Source organism: Letharia columbiana (assembly GCF_014066305.1).
Source record: "Letharia columbiana isolate WasteWater2 chromosome Unknown xpSc0000089_s0, whole genome shotgun sequence".
Lineage (NCBI taxonomy): Eukaryota > Fungi > Ascomycota > Lecanoromycetes > Lecanorales > Parmeliaceae > Letharia > Letharia columbiana.
This window is the reverse complement of record NW_023501167.1, coordinates 1-18,157: the sequence shown is the minus strand read 5'-3', so window position 1 is coordinate 18,157 and position 18,157 is coordinate 1. Positions and strand designations below refer to the sequence as shown.

Here is an 18,157-nt window from a genome sequence, read left to right as displayed (position 1 = left end):
TCACAATCCGCCAATCGACTGTCTAGTAGTCCTTCCACTTTTCCAACCTTCAAAGACATCTCCACCAAACAGACACACAAGGTCACCGTCTCATTCATATTTGCAGGCGACTGCAACCTCTATCATTGAGCATCAATCACACGTCCTGCCTGCTACAACCGCCACATTCTTCACGCTCTCCTCACCTGTGCTTACCCAGCCTCTCTTCTTTCACAGCTGAAATCAACATCAACCGAAGCCCCATTCTTCCACTTGACGCGTCCACTTCTCAACGAGGCCGTGATCCACCTTACACGTCATGGCAAACAGGAAGTCGACGCCAGCCCGGGCTGCTAAAAAGGGCCTTATGGGTAAGAAAGCTGAGATCTACAAATTGATCGAAGAGGCAAACAGGAAGAAATCTCTTTCTGGCACCAAGCTGCCACCTGGCACGGCGAGCGTCCGTCTTCCACCGCTGCAGCCCAGCAGCCGAGACAATCCACGTAGGCCGCTTTGTCGACAACCTAAAAAGATCGTCCCAGGCCTGATACAAGATCAGAAACCCGTTCTTTTGGAATCAGAACACCTACATCATCCCGGGAAACCACTCGTATGTCTCCCTCGTGAGCCCGATACGAAACGTGCGCTGAGATACGCGCCAAAGGGTCATTTTCCATTCCTCGAACTTCCTGGAGAGCTCCGAAACAAGATTTATGAATACGGAATCGTAAAGCAGTACTACGAGATCGGATGGGTTGACAACAACCACAAGAGCAAAAGTCTGACCTATCGGCTACCCAAGCTAGGCAGAGCATATGGACCTCGCCTTGAATCGGGTGCAGCCAGACGCCGTCGTCAGCTGGACTATTCCCGGCGTGTACCTAGTCAGAAACGATTGGTGGAGGGTTCCATCTATCCCGGCCCTGCTGCTCTCCTCGTCGTCTGCAGTAAAATGCATAAGGAGGCATGCTCAGTCTTCTACTCAAAGTCGACCTTCACCTTCCATGGCCTGGGCGCCCTTCGTCATTTCTTGAATAACCTCTCCCCAACTGCGACGGAAGCCTTGACGCGACTTGGAATCAAGCATCGTGCCTACGGCGAACCGAACCGCACTGAAGATCAGATGTGGAAAGCCAAGCACGACCGGCTATGGGAAGACTTGTGCTGGCGCATCGCAGACCAGTGCAGTTCATTGACTCGTCTCTCACTCGATCTCACGCTGAACAAGTCACCGCTTTGGTTCGCGCCGTTCGATCTCGCAGACAAGGCAGGAATTGGTGCTCAGTGGATCAAACCCTTATGGGGCTTTCAAGATGTGGGGATCCAACGGTGCTGGGTGCGTCTGCACTGCTTGAGCAAAGACAGCTCGATCCTGGAGGTTGAGAGTTGGAAGGTGAGAAAGGAGATACTCGGAGCTCTATGGGACGAAGAGGCGGAGGCGCAACGTGATGCCTACGGGTTCGAAAAGCGCCAAAGTGGCGCAAAGGAAGTCCAGAAAGGCATGGTGCTTAGACTTCGGGTCGATGGAGGCCTGGAAGTTGCTTGAGGGGTATAGGAGACAGCGAGGTCATGGTCGTAGACGGTGGTTTGCCTTTGCTCGGGGGTTTTAGAGGGGAGTTCGGTAGGAAAGGTTTGGTCTATTCCAAGGCCTCTGTTCCCCCGGACAATGTCCGCAGGATAGCTTCAACGGGGACAAAGGTGGTCCGAATGATCTCAATTGGAAGCCAGGAGGGAAAAGGCAAGGCCGGTTGGACAGGTCATACGATTGCTTTCCTCTCTTCACTCAGCAGCATGCACAACATCATTTAACACGGACACTGACTACCATCAAAACAATTACATTGGTTTCTTTAGCTAAAAAAAGATTAATTGGGAGCCGGCCAGCAAGTTCCCAGATCAGTGATCATCATTCATTTCCCCCACCGGCTCTGCCGTGCAGTGCTTCTACACGCTGAGCATCTTGACTAGCCCTATGTACAGGCTGTGGTGGCCTATGGACACAGTAGCAACAGACTGGCAGATGGTAACGTTATTCTAGGCAATGGATTATCAGCCATGGCAATGGATTATCAGCCATGTGATTCAGCACTTTTTTTGTTGAAATATCTCTGGGAAGAATTTCAGAGAGGACTGTTGCATGAAATATCACTACAGTAGTGTCTCATGCACTACCTCCATACCTTCCGATGAAAGATAAGAAGATAACGCGTAAGCGTGAGGCCATTCCGCGTGGGTATATGGAAGCAAAAACTAGGGGTATCCGAGGCGAGCACCGAAGAGATATGATGGGGAACTGGACACATCCCTAAACCCAAACGCCTTTTCCCACACAGTCAAGATTCGGCTTCCGAGATTGTCGAGATAGGCCTCAGGGTCGCAGCCAGGGCGCCAACACTGGGCACCGCACTCAAGCTCTCCTTTCTCCGTTCTTGCAGAGGTCTCACCATCCCATTAGCCCCAATGACCAATCCACCTGTCTGGACTCGATCGTTAATCATGCTATCGAGAATCTTTGTCATCTCGTCTATACTCTTTCTCTTCATCGCCTTTTCCTTTTCTTTGTACTGTACGGGGCTGGTAGGTGAGAGCAGCTGTACGGGGCTGACGGGGGACGTCAAGGAGATTCCATTGCCGCCGCTATTAACACTGCCACCGCTATCTTTGCTCTCGTTGCTTTGATGATAGCTTTCCTTGCGGATTTCGGGTGACAGAGGTTCAGATACGAAATCTGCAGTATCACGATGGCGAGCTGCAGATCGAAGAGCATTGACCATGCGGTCTTTGTCATCTAGTCGTGCACGCAAGTCGGCAATCTCGGCATCTTTTTCTCGTATGATTTCTCTTGTGCTAGCATTTTCTTCGATCATGCCATGTTTCTTTTGCGAGGTTGGCGAACCCAGAGCGGATGATTTGGAGTGACTCGATCGCCGGGCTTGCAGCAAGCGCTTCTCCAAAGTCGAAACGTACCTGTTCTTATCGGCCAAGTCCGCTTGAAGGGCGCGGATATGTGCATTCGATGTTGCAGTACCATCTCCAAATTCGCCTGCCAAATCTTCTTCGTTGCCCAGCGAAGATACAGGCGAGTATTGCTCCTCACTTCCTTTCCCAGCTGCTGTGATGGTAGATCCAGCGGACACTGTCCGTTTCAGTGACGGTGCAGCTCCTCCGAGCGTCGATTGGCTTCCTGACGGTCGCAGAGACCGCAATGTCTTCGTGGAGATTTCACTCCTGTGGTTCGAAGAAAGTGATGGATGCATGCTCAGGGATGACATCTTGCCATTTGTGTTGACACCGGACGATTTGGAAGACAATATCAAGCGATTGAGATGCTCGATGCGGTCGTTCAAAGCCGTTCTTGCGAGTTGCATCTCGAGCATCTGCTCCTCACGTCTCTGTTCTGCTTCTCTCTCGAACTGCTTCTCTTCAAAGTCAAATGGTCTTTCCTCCCTGCCTTCCTGGGCCTTTTTCTGGCTGTCGAGTTCGTTCCGTAAGCTCTGTATTTCCATTCGATATCGCTCGAGGAGAACCCTGCTTCCTGCATCCGTACCGCTGCCAAGAGCTTCCTCTGCTTTCTTTGCATGGCTGACTATGTTGTTTTTCGCTCTTGCCGCAAATTTCAGAGTGTTCAGGGTCTCACTAGTATGTCCATTGGCTGTGGTCACACTCCCAAATGACCCGAGCTGAATCGTGCAGAGAATGCTGACCAATGAGTTTCCTGACAAGGCTGGCTGCAGCAGTCGAGTTAGTTTGCTGTCTCGATACGGCAAGTGTTTGCCATCTTTATCGGTTGGATTGCCGTTGGAGTCTTTATCACCCGAAAGCCTTGCAATGACGGTGCCGAGGGTCAGCAGACTCTTGTTGATGTGGGCACCCTCAGTTCTTCGCTCCTTGTTTTCTGCTGCCCTCTCGGAGCCAGCCAAATCAATCATGCTCAGTGTGGATACCCGAACCCCCCCAGGCATGAGAGGGGCTCGTTTGTCGTTCACGTCTCTCCCGCCGTACGGCGCACGCTCCCGACTCTCAACAACAATTTGAACCACAGCATGACTACGGGAGCTTTGAGCGTTGTATTGGGTGCTTCTAGTCCTCCTGGACTGATCGCCTCGAGCAATTACTCGAAGCAACTGAGTCGGACTCTGCACGATCTCTTCTTTCAACGGACTGGCAAAAACCCCTCGTTTTGGGTCCTCACGAAGTTTGATCTCTTCTGGCTGTGGCGATCCAGGTCCAATGCCGGCTTCCGTCGGCGGCTTCAACAGATCATGAATCCTCTCGTTATAGATTTCTAGGTAGCTAACTCGTAGCAAAAATTCCCGATGCGGTGTTTCGCGAATGAAAGAAAATATGTCGGTTATAGCTAGTGGTATCACTCCTGGTGATGTTGCGGTTCCTTGCATGGAGAAGGTTTTGCCAGTCCCCGTCATACCGTAAGCAAACACTGTTCCATGGTAGCCCTCCATTACACGGCGTACAAGCCGTTTCGCTGACGCATCATAAACTTTGTGATTTTGATCATAAGGCGCGAACACATTATCTACTTCGACGTAAGCAGCGGTCTCGAACACTGTCAATTAACCCAACCAAGTGATCTTCAGGTACAAAGGGACAATTGATCTCTGCTCCGAAATTGGCGATTGCCAGTGCGATATCCTAACGGCACTGCCTGAAAAGTTGGGATTGATAGTAGTGCAATGAACTTCCACTGGCTTACCATAGTAATAATCCCCACCCTCTCTTCCCCTGTAGGCCACGAGAGACTGCCGGCTATCCACCATCCAATCCTTGCCTGACGACTTTTCCGCACCTGCATCGGGTCGTACACGCACGCTAACAATCACATTGCCCTTCCCCTCATATTCTCTTCGGCCAGAATCCCTTCTCTTACTTCCATCCTCTTTGTTGACGTGACTTTCTTCTCTGGCCCTCTTGTCATCCGTGTCTTCAAACGTTGTTGCTGAAGTAGAGTAAGACCCTTGAGCAGAAGAAGTTCGGCTGTGTGGCGGTGACCGCAGACTGACGAGATCATTTGACACTCTTGGTTCTGAAGTACTGGATATTGCTTTACCATCGCCACTTCCGTCCAGAAGAGTAGGGGTTGGCCCTCCGCTGTACATTTGACTAAGCCCATCTGTTGACGCCTTTGTTTTTAGTCTTTTGATCCTCAAGCTACCGGGCGGCGTACCACCTCCGTCTTTGCTTTGTGCGGTTGCTTCGGATATCAAGGAATGCGTGGCCGTTGAGTATTTGCTGTCGAGACCAGTCCTCCTGACTTTGGGAGGTTGGGGAAAATTCGCAATACTGACAGAGCGTCGAATCTCTTTGTCTGTCGACGAACCTTCCACTTGGCTGTGAGCCTGGCTGGCGGGATCGGACCGTAGAGTTGGTGTTTTCGGGCTAGAGGGCGCGTGACTGGTGCTTGGGGAGGTAGATGATTTGACGAGCTTCGAAGGGTTCTTGAGAGCGAGTGTAGAGGCCGTTGGAGGGGCAACTTGTTCTCGAGAGGACTCAGACACAGTCACAGGGGTTCGTAACCTGGAGACTGGCAATTGAGGAAGAGCAGAGGTTGGTGGAGGGAGATTAGGTCGGGTCATGTTGACCTCCATGTGTGGAAGTTGCGAACAACTGTGTATTCTCTCGGCAGAGGGGACAAAGCGAACGAGAGAGCGCAGACTCCTGGATGATGGGCTATTTGTGAGGAGTTGTCAATCCATGGCCAGCTGCTCATCCTCGTCAGCTGAAGAGGGTTTAGTCGAGGAATTGTAGTGCTGTCGCGGTGACCAATTGTTCGAGGACAGACGGCTAGGGATGGTAGACGTACTTTTATTCGTCCTGTGTCGCCAGGGGGACTTGGCAGCAGCAATTGCGAAGGATGTATGGTACAGCGACTGGAGAGAAGAATGTACGCGACCTGGCTTCACAGCATTGAAGATGAGTACAGTAAGAGAGGTTGAAGGCAAACCAGCAAAGTAGGGGTTTTCCAAAGTGTACGTCCCCAAATCCTTTTAAATTTGAGACCCCGCGATGTTTCAGAGATGGCAGCATTCCTCCCGACGTTCAATATTTTGTTGAAGCAAAAGAGAGTAGGGTTGGGGGGGGGGGAGGGTAAGGTAGAGGGACACTTCACACTCACAGCGTACCTATTTGCCTAAGATGATAATCTAATAATCTAATAATCTATAAAGTAACTTACTTACAAACGGACTTCAAAATCAATAGAATTATCATACATATGTACCCTCCAGTTAGGTACCTACAATAATCTTGACCAGGGTCCACTGCAGCAGCAACGCTCCCCCCGCGCTCCACCTGCTCTGCGCTACGCAACCTTACTCGCAACGGGGAAAGGGGCACAGGGGCTTGATTCGCTCAAGGCAGAAGCATCACATCACACTATCACACCATGCAGTTGCTGCAGAAAATCAATGGCCAACATAATAACGACTGCTTGCCACCGTCACACCAGTCACGGCAAATGTGCATCACAACCCCCCTTGAACGGACGTTGTCCTTTGCTGTACTCCGCAGTATTAAGGTATTGAGGTATTGAAGTATTGAGAAGGATGATACTCATCCGACATCGAGGACAACCTTGGTCTTCCTCACCCGAGCATTTCTCATGAAATCCCAGAGTATCATGAATGCAATGCCTTCTTTGCCAGCCTTGGACTTGCGCAGGACGAAGGAAGAAATGAGAACGAATATAGTTGGTGCCCGTAGTGGATTACGCTTGCTTTCGAAGATCTTGCCCATTTTTCTTTCTCCCTTCTAACGCCTTTGGAAACAATCCTCGGTACTTTCGTGAAATCGGCCTTCTGAACAACTAAACTGCCTGAGATGACGGCGTTGCATTTCGTGGTCTGGGCTTGTCTTCGATAGCAATCTTCAACGACATCCAGCGATGAAAGTTTACGACGTGCTGAGTAACCTCGGTCAAGCATTTGAACGGAATAAGCTGCCATTTTCTAAGCTTGTAGTTCCTGGTTGAGCGTATCTCGATTTAACAGGCTCAAAGGCAAGAACAGGTCCGGCGAAAGGCATGATGATGGAGAGCCTGAAGCTGTGCGTAGAGAGTAACGGATAGTGATCTAACTATGACTTGGCCACACCAAAGTTAAGCTTCCTCGCCACTCTATCACCGCGACCGTCTTCAATCTCACCTCCTCTCCTCTTCAGATCCTCGCCCATCCTTTCCGGTCCCCCACCCTTCTTCGGCAGATCCTCTTTCGCAGTGGGTCGTGGTTCGCTCGACCACCACTTATGCTCAAGCATCTCACGGGACGTGCACCGTTTCCGAGGATCCAAGGCAAGCATAGACATCAACAAATCAACTCCCACAGGCCCTGCCGTGCCAAATTTAGACAAATAGAAGTCCTTCCCGCGCACTGGTATTGTTGCAGCTTTATCGTATTTCAAATAGCCTTCGAGCTTGGACACACCCGGCCAATTCTCCTCTGTCGGAGTGCCAATTGCGTTGCATATTAATTCAAGCTGGTGCATGTCGGTGTTCCCTGCAACGAAAGGGAAGCGTAATATGAGTTCAGCGAAGACTGTTCCCATCGACCACACATCGACTGCACCAGAGTAGAACCTTGCCCCAAAGAGTAGCTCTGGAGGTCGGTACCATCGTGTGATGACCTGGTAAGTCATAGGCCGGTAAGGGTCAGAGAATGACCTTGCCAGTCCGAAATCAGCAAGCTTGACTTCTCCGTCTGCTGCTATAAGAAGATTGTTGGGCTTTATATCGCGATGTAGCACGAAATTCTCATGGCAAAACCACACAGCACGACCTAGCATGCCCATCCAAGCTTTGACCTCAGCCGTACCGTAGCGGATACCCTCACTGTCTTTAATGAGCATTTCAAGATCTCCCAAGGGTAGATACTCAAGTACCAGGTTGAGGTTTTGATTTTTGGAGGAGAAGACAGCATGCAGTGCAATGATGTTTGGATGTGAAAGCTCTTGAAGATACTTGACTTCTCTGATAGCGTCCATAGATAAGCCATCGCGATACTCGGTGTTGACCTTGATCTTCTTGATTGCCAATAGGGACGAGGGGTCTGCTTTCAGGTGTCCCAAATAAACTATGGCGTAAGTGCCTTCTCCAAGCTTCTTGTCCTTGACGTATTTTTGTTTGGTTTCATCGTTCAGTCTTTCTGCTAATTCCTGCCCTCTTCCTGGCTCAGAAGTAGAACCATTCTGAGGCTTCGAGATGGAGTTGGTGCGAACAGCTAAAGATTTGGCTTTGGTGGCAGTGACCTTGATGTTGGATGTACTATCATATGTGACTACGGGCGACATTGCCATAGCTGCTTTTGGAGGGAGGCTTGAGATCACACTCTCTCAAAGCCCCGCAAGATCTTCAGAAGGCACAATTGGCATATACTTTGTATCTGCGGTTGACTTTGTAAAAGTAGCAAACCCGCCGACTCATCACTCCAATCATAGAGTGCTGATATGCGCTTTCGCGCTAACGGCAAGTAGTAGAAATATCCTTCCGCTCCTGGCAACCTCAAAGCTCGATTAATCACAACATATAGATACAATTGCGCCTCTTTCCATCATGATCGTCAGAAGCCTGCCATCCCCCTTAATACGATCAACCCTTCAATCCTTTTTCATAAGATCCCAACCTTCGCACTGTCTCCGCCATCTCCACGCTCGAGCCTCCGCTTCTCAACCCCCAACTCCTCAACCCACGCCATTTGTTCCAGACGCCTCCACCTTTCTCAAACTCATTGGCCGTAACCTCTCACAACATGCCGGAAAAATACCCACTTGGCAATCCCTCTTTTCCCTCACGTCAACCCAACTTCGTGAATTAGGCGTTGAGCCAGCTCGAACGCGACGGTACCTGCTCTGGTGGAGGGATAGATTCAGAAAAGGCATCTTCGGCGTGGGTGGAGATCTCAGGCACGTCAAGGATGGGGGGGCAGAACTCCGTGTAGTGGAACTCCCCGTTGCCAAAGCGGCGATTCCAAAATCCAGAAGCACGAGCATAGCAATTGGCCTACAACGAACGAAGAGGATGATCGTCAACGAGCCACCAGAGGTCATAGAGAAGAGCCTATCGTTACAGCAGCTGAAACCAGTGGATGGCATGAAAGTGGTTGGCTTGCGGACGATAGTGGGACCATATGTGCAGCCCGTGAAGGGAACGAGTGGGAGCGTGGCCACCATCAAGGTTCAGGAAGGGATGTGGGAGGTCAGGAGAGGGGTGGAAGGTTGATGGTGGAGAGAGGAGAAAATTACAGGTCAGGCGGAAGAGATTATTGGAGGAGAGGAGAACAAGTAGGAAGTAGTGGGTATAGGAAACACAAGCTGTGATTTTTCTGCTTGTCTGGAAACTTCCCATAATAGAAGGTGCGTGATTATACTTCACGAAGAAGGAAATGCTCTCCGGTTATCGATGGCTCGTGCTATCTATACCCATTTTTACTTGACGTGGTAAACAAATTGTGAGCTCCATGATGTGACTGCACAACACTAGTACTCGTGCACCTAAGCCGTACAAAGAACAATCATGGCATGCTAAATCCAAATGAACCCGCTTGCCATACCGGACATTCTCCCTCATCTGCCATATTCCAAACTAGGCACAATGACAGGCCCATATTTACTCACCCCCACCGCCCCCATCCCCGCTGCATCGGTCTGCACCATGAAATCTACGGCCAAGCTCAACTTCCCAGTCGCTGTGCCATGCATGTTCGTTTGTCCGAAGGTCCCCGTCACAACTTCCGGATCGTAAGCCACAATTGCCACATAATTCCTCCTGCCCATTAGCTTCCTCATATCTCGCTGTCTTCCATCTGGCTCTGCAGCGAATATTTCCATCATGTCCTCCTTTGTATCGCTCGGCGCATTATTCGAGCGGTGTCCGTTCTGTGGGATGTATAGCGGTTTCTGGGAGGCGTGGAGAAGCTTGAGGACGTAAGATGGAGGGGGGTGTTGACGACAGAGGCAGATATGAGTTGGTACATGGTCTTGTGATCAGATGGTTTTGCCGGATCGTGCACAATACCAGCACCGCAGCAATCGACGGCACCTGATAGAAAAGTCATACGAATTGATTTTTGGTGGGATATACTCTGAAGGGTACGAATGAGGTAAGTGCGTTCAAGATCCTGATGGGAGTTAGCATGAGACACTTTCGACGACTGGCGAGTAATCAGGGCTTACCTTGGATTCGTGCGTCCATTGATCGCGCAGTTCATCGAGCATGTCAATGTCGCCGAATGGACTCAATATCCCGCCCATGAGACCAGACTTGCCGACAGCCTTCTTCACAGAGTCAAAGCCAGAGCCGACAACGCCTTTAGCACCCACAACTCCAGCTGCCGAGCTGGTCACTTTACCCAAGAGGTTGTAGGCACCGGTCACGGCTTTCTTACCGGTTGCAACGGTGTGAGCAATCTGCTCAGCCGCTTCCAGTCTTGGATACACGATTGGTACCGAAATCATCCAGATGCAATGTTGCACACTAGGCGGTAGCATTGCGACTTTCGGGAAGAGGCCCTGGTACGTTGGACCAGCCATTACCTGATGGGGATTCCTCTCAGATCGGCAGTCCGGACCCACGACGACGACTGCAGGCCCAAGGTACTTCACGAAATGCCAACCAGTGCCAGTAATGGTGAAGATATCGGTGTCCGTACTCACGTTGCGGAGAATCTCCAGAGTGGTGTGGTGCTGGAAAAGCAAGTACATTTCTATGCCGACTCGGCCAATATTCTTAAACATGTTAGAAAATTGCATGTATTCAGGGTATGATCCGAAACCGTCGAAACTGCAAGCTTTTAGTCTTCATGCCGACTTTCGCTCACGGCGAGTTTGAGAACCTACATGTCATGATCATCAATCTGCAAAACGTGCGGTATTTGCGCAAAAGCTTCTCGCAAGTATGGCTGGTCGAAATGACTGGTATAATAATGGAAATACGCATGTGAGACATCTTCTTCGTGCTTGGCCGTCCACTGAGCGTTCTTTCTATTCTCTTTGCCACTCATTGCTAGCCATTGCTTCAGTAAAGGAATCTCCTTCCATATTCTATCGGCATATATCTGATCGCCCAAGCCAAGCTGCGTATGGAAACCACCGCACTCGACGTGTTTTTGCATTATGTCCTTCCACATATGACCGATGCCACCCACACGAGCTCGCTCATTGGTATTGACATTGAGCGAGAAGTCGTTGCCAGAAGTCGCAATGAATCGCCAGTTCGTCTCATTACGGCCCGCAACTAAGAATTCATATCTTGTGCAGCCAAGATGAGAAGTTATGGCATAGGTCCATTTTGCACTAGTATGCTCCTCCATCTGTAGATCTACATCATACCGATAGAAAGTCCAGCGCTGATGAACGGAGATTTGACTGGCTTTCAGTTGGCGGGGGTTTGGAGAGAGATCTACGCTTTGGTGGATATGTATAGTGGGAGGTTGAGGAGCGTCGGTGATGAGCAATATTGACCCCAGCCAAATGCCCCTCTGTAGATCCATATTGGTATACCTTAGGTAAGGCCCGAAGTAAACTCCATTAGTAGGCGCAATCCTGTACATATCCACGCCTGCACTTGGTGGAGGTCCGGAAAAGCCTGCTACGGTAGGAGTTGAGGACTGCATGCTCATGATACTATCTTGATAACCTGGTGTGGATGGCTGAAATCCTGGAGATGCCAATGGCTTACCACTGAACGCACTAAGGCCTGGAGATGCAAGCGCATTTCCAAAGTTGACACTACCGGTTGGTGACAGGGGCTCATTGAGATTGAGAGGTGTTGGCCCCTTGGGAAACTCCCACTGTGTAGATTGGGTAGGTAGATGAATGTAGTAATACTGGCCTGAGTTGGGATCGAGGTGATGGATCCAGCCCTCTGGAAGAGGTGGAGGTGAAGCAGGCCCAGGACCAGCAGGCGCAGGAGATGATTTGGTCGGCACTTGTATAGAGGCTTGAGTGCTTGCTTGTAGTGGCTGTAGCGCCGTTGCCACTTGAGGTCTAGGAGAATCATGGGCGAATGCTGGGTGGCCTTGATTGCCGGACTCTGCTCGAGAGTTCACCGCCGCAGCCGCTCCTGCTGCACCTCCAACAGTCGCTCCCGCGGCGTCACCTCCAACTGCTTGAGAATGTTTCTCGTTGGGATAACCTTGTGTCCCAGTGGCGGAGGATCCAGCTGGCGAGTAAGCGGGTGGAGGAGACGATGTGACATGCATTCGTTGAAAATCTTGTTCCAGAGCTGCTGAGGCGGTAGTCCTTCCCACTTGTGAGGATGGAGAAGTAACTTGCCCTTGAGGGATCGGCGATTGTACGGGAGGTGAGCCAGAGGCCTGGCCGGGGCCTTGGTATACCGTCGGAGGCCCATGAGGCTGACTTCCAGGCTGCTCTGTAGGTGTCCAAGGCCTTCTCGTCTGGTCTGGCTGCTGCAGTGCTGCCGACTCTTGCGCTCTCGCAGGCTGGGGGTACTGGGCTGCTCTGTGTGCGGCAGCTGCATTCTGAGCTTGCAGGCTTGTCAATGTGGATGTACCTGCGATGCCTGCCGCAGCGTAGCGCGCTTCTATACCCCCTCCCAGCGGGTCCCCTGGTGGTAGTATCGGGGTTTCGGGGGGAGGTGGAGAGCCACGCTGAGCTTTTGTAGTCGACGTAGAGGCAGTCGAACTCAGTCTATTCACACCGGCAGGGTTCGGAACATTCAAGCCTCCAGATGGGGCTGAGTCACCAGAAGTAGACCCTCCTGGAGGTGGCCAGTACTGCTGATAGTAATCGGGGTACGGATTGACTTCAGCCTGAGACGGTTTTCGGGCGTCCGCTATTGACGATTCTCTGTCTCTCTGCGGCAGCCTCTGGAAAAGCCCTTCTTTGTCTGGGGCTTCTGGTCCCGGTGAGTCCGGCAATGGCTTCGGTATGTTTGCCCTTCGTTCTGCCAACCTGGAGCTTGACTGGGCATCTCCTCGAGGGCGTAGCGCAGACGGGTATTCAGGCACACCCGGTCTTGCAGGTTCTGCAAAACCCACGCGAGGAGGCGAAGCAGGGTATGCTGGCGAGACTCTGCCCTGTTCGCTTGTTGTTGTCCGACCGTTGGCAGGCCGTGGTTGGAAGCGTTGACGATCATCTGGGTAGGGCAGTGGAGCTGGTGAGCTCGATGCGCCGGGAGGAAGAGCAAAGGCAGCGGAGTGTATGTGAGGTGGATGTTGATTGTCGGATTCTGGGGAGCATGAGTCGCGTTTGTATATCCTTAATGGTTCGATAGTTGGCGAATCTTCGGCCAAAGGTCTCTGAAGAAACATTTCATCGCCGGGCTTGCCATGACGTACGCCGCTGGAGCTCATGCTTTAGTGCTTGAGTGAGCTCGCACAATCGGTCGGCCTAAGGAAATGAGGGTATAAATAGCCTTGTCGAAGAATTGATGTCAAGCAGGCCAGTCTGGGTGATTGCTACGCACGAGTGATATGTGGAAATTAGGTGAAGCGGCAGGGACTGTTGATATCATGCCTTCATTCGTCACGGTCGTCACGGTCGTCACGGTCGTAATACTTACTTATGTACGGAGTACGGAGGTAGTGTTCTGCAAAGAACAAGGATCTCGTGCTGTAGCCGCCACGCTACCTAATCAGAGGGGGGCTGGTCTAAGCCGACGAATCAGAATCTAAGCGCCCAGGCTTGTAGACCAACGAAATAGGTACTTGCGAATCTTGGGTGTCGGAGTACTTTTCCTTTCCTAGGTATTCCTTTCTTTTACTGTTTCACGACGGAGCCAGACTGGAAAACTGGCTTGCGATGTGTAGTCGCTGCCTCCACGGGCTTCAATACGAAAATTAAGCAAGTATTTGTTTGCCAGAGCCGTCTATCGATTAATAAACAAGGTACCGCTACTTTGTACGCCCAACCGACACGATAGGACTCAAATTCCTTCAACGAGTCTCCATTACGTACAATTTTGCGCGTCTGGCTGGAGATGGTCAACGTCTGTCGAGTAGGAGTAGGAGTAAAGTACCACTCGAGGGCAACTTCCCCCCCCAGCTCTTACGAGCGAGTGATTTATTTTGGTAACGGGTTCGGGCCGCCGCTTCCCGAGGATAGAAAATGCATCATTTGCTCATCGACTTCCGCGACTGTTTGACATTCATCGCAAGTTAAAGTACGTCATCACTACACTCGCTCAAAGTTCAATCATTAATTATATGTCGTAACGGTGTATCAACATTCCTCTTTGCTTGTCATTATTACTGCTGAATATCAGTTCATTCTATACGTTGCTTTGACTCTGCCTTGTTCACTATCTAGAAGCAACAGCGCTCCTGAATCCAACAATGGCGCCATTAGGCAATCTTGTACGTCTACTTCCACTGCACATCAACGAATTACCGGCCCACCCTGCGCTCGAATCTCTGGTCATCCCTCATTCAGAACACACCAGGTCTGCCGAGAGCAGTCCATCACAAGCTGGCAAAGTCGACTCAAGCGAACGTCCCAATCTCATATCATTCATGGAGGAAGTCTTCGACCAGGCTACAATATTCGTGGATGATACTCTTCCGGCCACGTTCAAAGAAGGCAATTTGAAAAAGTCTGCTCCAGCCACAGCCAAGGTTAGACTGTTGAGTCGAAATATTTCGGAGGCAGAGATTCAGGCTATTCCCTGGATTAATTCCAGTAGGTACATCCCGAAGGAACTTCTGGCCTATTTCGAATCACGACACAGTGCATCAAGAGCGAACCTCTCTTTGTCTACCAAGACCTATCTCTTCCCTCGCTTTCCCTCGAAGGAGCTATATTGACTCCGGACTCTACGTAGGTATTCCGCGAAATTGGTCCAATGGGAGGAAACCTGCCGAAGCTTGGTTTGCCAGGAGGAGTCGCCATGCCAATCACAGCGACGAAGGAACTGCAGACCTCGACGAGTTCGACTTCGGCTTACGGCATGACCATTCGAAGCATGAGCAGTAGGACTTCCCCAGCCCCAAATTCCTCTTCTTCGGACGATATCGGTAATCTCATCTCATACTTGAGACGCCTGTTTTGTGACTCCACTTCCCGTATGGAGAGATTAACTGCTGACTGGACAACCACACTAGAGAGTATACGCCAGATGTCTTCGATTCGTATAAAGTGCTTGATTGGTCCGAGCAAATAGGGTCAGCTATTGCGAATGGGTCAGCTATTGATAATTATAGGGACCTAAGCATGAGCAGTAAGCGTGTTATTTCTACCGACCTTTTTCCTTCACATCGGCCATCTCGAGAATCACAGCGTTTCTCGTTTCAGTTGAAGTGGCAACTCCGAAGAAATTTGGCTGACTATCTTGTCTGCAGTCCACGAAATGTGCCATGAACTACCGGCTATGCTTTCCAACCGCGTCTTTCCAGTCCTTGTCGTCACTGCGAAAAGGGGAAAGCACTCTTTTGTTGTTGTACAGATCCCAGTGGACATCTCGGGTCTAACAGTGGCGATGTACAGCAATGGAAGGAATTTGCGTAAAGGTGACAGCGCAGTGAAGCGGAAGAAGCCGGTTCTTGGGTATGATTGCTAATCCAACATCCCTATGAATAGCCCAATTGCTGACATTCCTTCAGTGTCTATACGAGCATTGAGCGTTGCCAGATGCTCCCGGACCAGAATGTTGAATGGGTCATGGCTACAGCTAGTGACGCAAAAGGCTGGCTACCAATGTGGGCCCAAAAGATGGGGGTTCCTTCCGCTGTTGTCAAGGATGTCGGGCTATTCATTGGCTGGGTGAAGACGCGTAGGCCCCTTTTTCGCAAAGATCCCCCATTTATCGTAAGGCGGGAGGATGGTACGGGTGTGAACGGAGACTAGGGGACCCATAGCTTGTTGACGTTGTATTTCTTGATGTGTTACTGGTGAGGCGTTCACTCGGCCTAGCGCCACATCGGCTTGTACCATATCGAACGACATTACGAAGGGAGGCAGCGCTTGTTGGAGGTTTAGGCCACGAAGATGGCAATATGGAGATGAGGAAGCCCTTGAATACCTCTTTTGCTATGTTGTACAGACTCAATCACTCGACGATTTGCAGCTCTCCGGTTCTCTCCCTGGCAAATTCATCTTTCCACTCCTCCCATATCCTCTCCAACTCCTTAACATATACGTCATGCAGCTCGTCTACATATGTCTCCTCTGGCTTGCTTGCCTGCTGCACCTGATTGGCCTGCCCACCACGACGTTGAGCGGCCGTCGGTAGGGCATCATGCCTACGTCGTAATTGAATACACCTCGCGCATGGAAGAGGGGAACAGTAAAGCCCAAGACTTTCTTAATCACAAGTTGGATTTTGTGAATAAGTGGGTGCTGCTCGGGCTGCACCTGATCATACAACTCATTTTCTAAGTAGATTCTCAAAGTCAGCATTGCCTCACGAAGCTTGATGGGATCTGGAACAATGAGGGATATCTCGAAACTCAAAATCTGGTTCAAGAGAGGAGATCTGGACTTGGGAGATGCGTACCGCCGAAAGCGAGGACGGGCACCAAGTCTGCGCCTGTACGAATGGCAAGCTTGACAAAACCTTTCGGCGCTTGAGCACAAGACGAAGAGAGTGCGGTTGTGCGTCCAAAGATTCCCGAGCACCACCCACGACTATCGTGATGCCCCTCCCCATTCCCTCTCCATTTGCACCACCACGCGAAAGTAGATTCTCGCAAGGGATTCTCGGGATACAGAGGCCAGTCCCATCGATAATGTGTATTCACGGTACCTGCATTTAATAAGTATAAAAATAGTTATTTTCATAGCGCTATAGCGGCCGTAGAGTATTATAATCTTAAACCGCGATAAATATAAAGACGGCTTCGAAGATAAGCTTTTAGAAGTACTTAAATATCTATCTATATACGTCTTATTATAACTTAAAAATAGTCGCTATATAACTATATTAATTATCTAAATAATATTAAGTATTTACTTTAATTAAATTATATTTAGAATACTATTAAATATATTCTAAAAATCGCTTTAAATTTATATTATCCCTCTAAATTACTTAATAAAAATTAAACTATATAATTTATAAAACGATACTTTAAATATTATAAATAAAAGTAAAAATCTCTTAGTATTAAGTGTAAGAATATATATAATATTAAAAGTATACGCGTAGCGTATAAGAAATTTCGATGGAGCTATAAAGAGAAGGGTATATAATATTAGAATATTTGAAATATAAACGAGACTGACTTTCGAATTAGTTATAAAATTATTTATTATATTATTACTTTAAATAAAAGTAAATCTCTATAATTTATAGATTTAGATAATCGTAATTATATTATATTCGTGAAATATATTAGCGCCGTAGACTAAAGTATATCTTTATTTATAATTCTAAAAGATACTTATATTCTATATAAATGAAGTAAAAACGACTTATCTTCGAATACTATATTAATTATTTTATTTACTAAATATTTAAATAATCGATTAGTATATAACTAACTACTACATTTTAATATATTTTCTTATTATCATTAAGTGAAAGAATAAAGAATCTTAATTCTAAACGGCTTCGAATTCTACTACACCTACGAATTTTATATATTTATCTAATAATTGAAGATCGACTTATTTATATTTTTTAATATTTTATATATATTATATAGCTATTAGATATAAGATACTTTTAACTATTTAAATATTATTATACGAAGGCTATAGATTCGACTATATATCTTAAGAGTAGCGACTTTAATAGATTTAACTTTCTCGTAATATTCAATTAAATAAAAACTTAAACCTTTACGCCTAGTACTATATATTCGACCTTTTAAAAGATTAATTTCGTATTCTATAACTCTAAAGTAATATTTAAAAAAATTAGAAATCTAATACCTCGCGCTATAACTTTAAATAAGTTTATATCTCTTATACTTACTAGAATTCTCTATAAAGTCGAAGATATTATTAAATACGATTAATAATTTAAAGAACTACTTATTACTTAGACTTTTATTATTTTAAAGAGTATACGATAGCTATTAGCTCGATTTATAAAAGAATCTATTACTAATAACTACTTAAGATAAATTATCGAGCGAGATATTAAGGCTATTTATAAAGAGGCCGTAGTTAAGCGAGTATATAAGATACTTTCTAGAATAATTATTTAGAAGAGAGAATAGATATTAGTAGATTAAATATATAAATCTCTAATTATAATAAAAGAAATAGCTAT

At 48.3% G+C, this 18,157-nt stretch overlaps 9 protein-coding genes across 9 annotated transcripts; 4 read left to right on the top strand and 5 right to left on the bottom strand.

Annotated features, from left to right (window-relative positions):
- Window positions 1-298: 298 nt before the first annotated feature.
- On the top strand, window positions 299-1,525 carry HO173_013193 (uncharacterized protein; the record flags this gene model as incomplete). The annotated part of the gene is made up of 2 exons (XM_037315017.1): window positions 299-589; window positions 644-1,525. 2 exons carry the CDS (start codon window positions 299-301, stop codon window positions 1,523-1,525), a joined length of 1,173 nt encoding a protein of 390 aa, XP_037158079.1.
- Window positions 1,526-2,312: 787 nt separating this feature from the next.
- Window positions 2,313-5,570, bottom strand: HO173_013192 (uncharacterized protein; the record flags this gene model as incomplete). Its single annotated transcript, XM_037315016.1, has 2 exons — window positions 2,313-4,513; window positions 4,691-5,570. 2 exons carry the CDS (start codon window positions 5,568-5,570, stop codon window positions 2,313-2,315), a joined length of 3,081 nt encoding a protein of 1,026 aa, XP_037158078.1.
- A 976-nt stretch (window positions 5,571-6,546) lies between these two features.
- Window positions 6,547-6,729, bottom strand: HO173_013191 (uncharacterized protein; the record flags this gene model as incomplete). Its single annotated transcript, XM_037315015.1, has 1 exon — window positions 6,547-6,729. One exon carries the CDS (start codon window positions 6,727-6,729, stop codon window positions 6,547-6,549), a length of 183 nt encoding a protein of 60 aa, XP_037158077.1.
- A 339-nt stretch (window positions 6,730-7,068) lies between these two features.
- On the bottom strand, window positions 7,069-8,283 carry HO173_013190 (uncharacterized protein; the record flags this gene model as incomplete). Its single annotated transcript, XM_037315014.1, has 1 exon — window positions 7,069-8,283. The coding sequence occupies one exon, from the start codon at window positions 8,281-8,283 to the stop codon at window positions 7,069-7,071; it is 1,215 nt and encodes a 404-aa protein (XP_037158076.1).
- A 256-nt stretch (window positions 8,284-8,539) lies between these two features.
- HO173_013189 (uncharacterized protein) lies at window positions 8,540-9,205 on the top strand (the record flags this gene model as incomplete). Its single annotated transcript, XM_037315013.1, has 1 exon — window positions 8,540-9,205. The coding sequence occupies one exon, from the start codon at window positions 8,540-8,542 to the stop codon at window positions 9,203-9,205; it is 666 nt and encodes a 221-aa protein (XP_037158075.1).
- Window positions 9,206-9,549: 344 nt separating this feature from the next.
- Window positions 9,550-9,771, bottom strand: HO173_013188 (uncharacterized protein; the record flags this gene model as incomplete). The annotated part of the gene is made up of 1 exon (XM_037315012.1): window positions 9,550-9,771. The coding sequence occupies one exon, from the start codon at window positions 9,769-9,771 to the stop codon at window positions 9,550-9,552; it is 222 nt and encodes a 73-aa protein (XP_037158074.1).
- Window positions 9,772-9,812: 41 nt separating this feature from the next.
- On the bottom strand, window positions 9,813-13,298 carry HO173_013187 (uncharacterized protein; the record flags this gene model as incomplete). The annotated part of the gene is made up of 3 exons (XM_037315011.1): window positions 9,813-10,103; window positions 10,159-10,765; window positions 10,822-13,298. The coding sequence occupies 3 exons, from the start codon at window positions 13,296-13,298 to the stop codon at window positions 9,813-9,815; spliced, it is 3,375 nt and encodes a 1,124-aa protein (XP_037158073.1).
- Window positions 13,299-14,279: 981 nt separating this feature from the next.
- On the top strand, window positions 14,280-15,300 carry HO173_013186 (uncharacterized protein; the record flags this gene model as incomplete). Its single annotated transcript, XM_037315010.1, has 3 exons — window positions 14,280-14,622; window positions 14,765-14,912; window positions 15,282-15,300. The coding sequence occupies 3 exons, from the start codon at window positions 14,280-14,282 to the stop codon at window positions 15,298-15,300; spliced, it is 510 nt and encodes a 169-aa protein (XP_037158072.1).
- Window positions 15,301-15,418: 118 nt separating this feature from the next.
- HO173_013185 (uncharacterized protein) lies at window positions 15,419-15,786 on the top strand (the record flags this gene model as incomplete). The annotated part of the gene is made up of 2 exons (XM_037315009.1): window positions 15,419-15,486; window positions 15,543-15,786. 2 exons carry the CDS (start codon window positions 15,419-15,421, stop codon window positions 15,784-15,786), a joined length of 312 nt encoding a protein of 103 aa, XP_037158071.1.
- Between the last annotated feature and the right edge of the window lie 2,371 nt (window positions 15,787-18,157).